Here is a 1,207-nt window from a genome sequence, read left to right on the forward strand (position 1 = left end):
AATCGAGTTGAATCGATTAACGTTACTGCCGCCATTCGAACAACGAAGATCAGCATTTTACGGTCACTATAAAAACGCGAGTGTAACTTCGTTCGTCTAAAGTAACGAATCGTGATTATCGATGGGTGTGTGTGTAAAAATCTGTGTTGTTCATCGAAAAATACAAATTCGAATACTCCTAGCTCTTTGTGTTTCATCAAATTCGTAGTCGACAGTCTTTTCATCAATTAAACAGCCACTACCGTAGACATTGTTCCGCCTCGAAATGTCACGGTAATGCTGCTGGATTTTCTGGATTCGTGAGAATCCATCGATAGTTCCTCCCATTCGAAATACAGCAAGAAATGAACGACAAGGTGAAACGAAATGTTGACAGAATTAAACTCTCCTACTTGTATCGATAAAACTCTTCGCGCCTCTTGGAAGTCCATGATGATTTTATCGATGAAAGCGTATTTATAAATCCAGACGCACCGTTTTCTCAGGTGTTCTTTAACTTTCCTACACGTGTCATGTCGTGTTCACGCCAGGAGTTCGTCGTGCATATACCGTCGCCTCTCCACCACTCGTTTACATCCTTGTAAAATTTCGACGGCCTGTTGTCGTGCAACATGGCGCAAACTCGACACCAGAAATATGTATTGATAAACTCGCCGGTTCCTTTCCAACGGAAGTACGAATTGTATAGTTCGTCGTCCCGATCCAAACGATGAAGATACTCGGCGAGCTCTTTCGGTGACTCGAACTCGTCCACGTGAATGTACGAGCGATATGGCGCGCTGCGAGCGTAGTCCGTTGGATGTGCACCCATTACAATTGGCAAAACATTGTGCCTAAATTGGAAATGGAAATTTGCTTTAACGTTGTTGTACCGAACAGCATGCGAAATTGTATTAATCTAGAAATCTGTGCGATTGATTGCTTTGTGGAAATTCATTTTGAAATATTTACTTTCAACCGTTGAAAATGAATATGAATAACGAAAATTAATTCTGAAATATTTACCTTAAACCCTTACAATAAAATTTGCAACACAAAATTGAATGAAAATGTGAACATATCTCGTATTACTTTACATGGATTTGTGCGATATTCACTAATGAACATCTTAATTCCTACAAGTGCATAAAACGACTTGCCAAAATTTTTCAGAATTAAGATTCTTTACTTCAAATTTTGCTATTTTAAGCATAGTTACTATTTTTTT

The 1,207-nt window shown here is 38.8% G+C and overlaps 1 protein-coding gene across 1 annotated transcript in view; it reads right to left on the bottom strand.

The window, feature by feature from the left end:
- Positions 1-481: 481 nt before the first annotated feature.
- Positions 482-1,207, bottom strand: part of LOC108577726 (glycoprotein 3-alpha-L-fucosyltransferase A) — a 13,357-nt gene continuing 12,631 nt past the window's right edge. Inside the window, exon 7 of the mRNA XM_017940918.1 lies at positions 482-833. Within this exon, the coding sequence (XP_017796407.1) occupies positions 482-833 (352 nt within the window). The remainder of the gene's footprint in view (positions 834-1,207) is intronic.

Source organism: Habropoda laboriosa, unplaced genomic scaffold (assembly GCF_001263275.1).
Source record: "Habropoda laboriosa isolate 0110345459 unplaced genomic scaffold, ASM126327v1 scaffold908, whole genome shotgun sequence".
Taxonomy (NCBI): Eukaryota; Metazoa; Arthropoda; class Insecta; order Hymenoptera; family Apidae; genus Habropoda; species Habropoda laboriosa.